This window comes from Mizuhopecten yessoensis, unplaced genomic scaffold (assembly GCF_002113885.1).
Source record: "Mizuhopecten yessoensis strain PY_sf001 unplaced genomic scaffold, ASM211388v2 scaffold8313, whole genome shotgun sequence".
In the NCBI taxonomy this organism is placed as follows: Eukaryota; Metazoa; Mollusca; class Bivalvia; order Pectinida; family Pectinidae; genus Mizuhopecten; species Mizuhopecten yessoensis.
Genome location: NW_018407485.1, coordinates 240,787 through 241,992, shown reverse-complemented (window position 1 = coordinate 241,992; position 1,206 = coordinate 240,787). Strand labels below are relative to the sequence as shown.

The following is a 1,206-nucleotide window of genomic DNA, read 5'->3' as shown; positions in this document are numbered from 1 at the left end:
TAATCGATAGAGTTTACCAAAACTGAATGACACTGTCCCGTCCCTGTAGGAGCCATAGGTGATACTAGAGGCCAAAAGGGGGATATTCAAACGGGTCTGAACTACTTGTAAACAGAAGGGGAGGGAGGTGGAAAACAACTACTTGTAAACAGAAGGGGAGGGAGGGGGAAAACAACTACTTGTAAACAGAAGGGGAGGGAGGGGGAAAAAAACTTTTATTACATGATTTTTTTTTTAAATTTAAAGAACTACTGCTTAACCAAACTATCAACCGAATTGACAGTAGTGTTATTAAAGTAACATACAGACCGTGGTTAACCTCATCGATACTATTTAACCCCATCTAATACCACAGTAAACAATGTAATACTGTTCTTTTACAAAGCATAATCAATAAAATATTGTTTCTTGAAATGTTGAAAAAAAATCAAAGGAACACCTTTAATCTCCACACTGAAATAACATCTGTAAAAACATCTCCAATTAAAATTTTATTGGATGTGTAAAAAAGAACTTCTCATAAAACATTTCCACATTTTTCACCGTCATTCCTCATTGTTCCATAACCTTGATATTTGTATTTGATATTACTATAAGAAGCTATAATTTCGGATGTTACCCTTATCTATGTATAGGTGACGGAAGGGTCAGCCGGGCCGAGTACATGGACTTCGTTGACCGCTACACTCCGGACCTTCACGCGCTCGGACAGGAGTTGTACAACGACTATGACATCAACAAAGATCACCACATCGATATCACCGACTTCGAGGCTTACTTTACGATACTCGACACAAGTGGTAAGTCTAGTTAACCATAATTATACCAAATATACCGAGAGTGGTAATCTAGTTTACCATACACAAAATAGAGTGGTAATCTAGTTTACCATACACAGAATAGAGTGGTAACTCTATCAACTATACACAGAATAGAGTGGTAACTCTATTAACTATACACAGAATAGAGTGGTAACCATATCAACTATACACAGAATAGAGTGGTAACTATATTAACTATACACAGAATAGAGTGGTAACTATATTAACTACACAAAGAATAGAGTCGTAACTCTATTAACTATACACAGAATATGCCGACAGTAGTAACTCTAGTTTACCATTACTACACAAAAAAAGAGTGGAAACCCTTGTGTACCAAAATTATACCAAATATACCGAGAATGTTAAACTAATTTACCAGAAT

General features: G+C 35.9%; 1 protein-coding gene across 1 annotated transcript in view; it reads left to right on the top strand.

The window, feature by feature from the left end:
* The window catches only part of LOC110455595 (calmodulin-like protein 5), a 3,815-nt gene extending 3,001 nt beyond the window's left edge, over window positions 1–814 (top strand). The window contains exon 2 of the mRNA XM_021505790.1: window positions 636–814. Coding sequence (XP_021361465.1) covers window positions 636–814 — 179 coding nt within the window. The remainder of the gene's footprint in view (window positions 1–635) is intronic.
* Window positions 815–1,206: the final 392 nt, after the last annotated feature.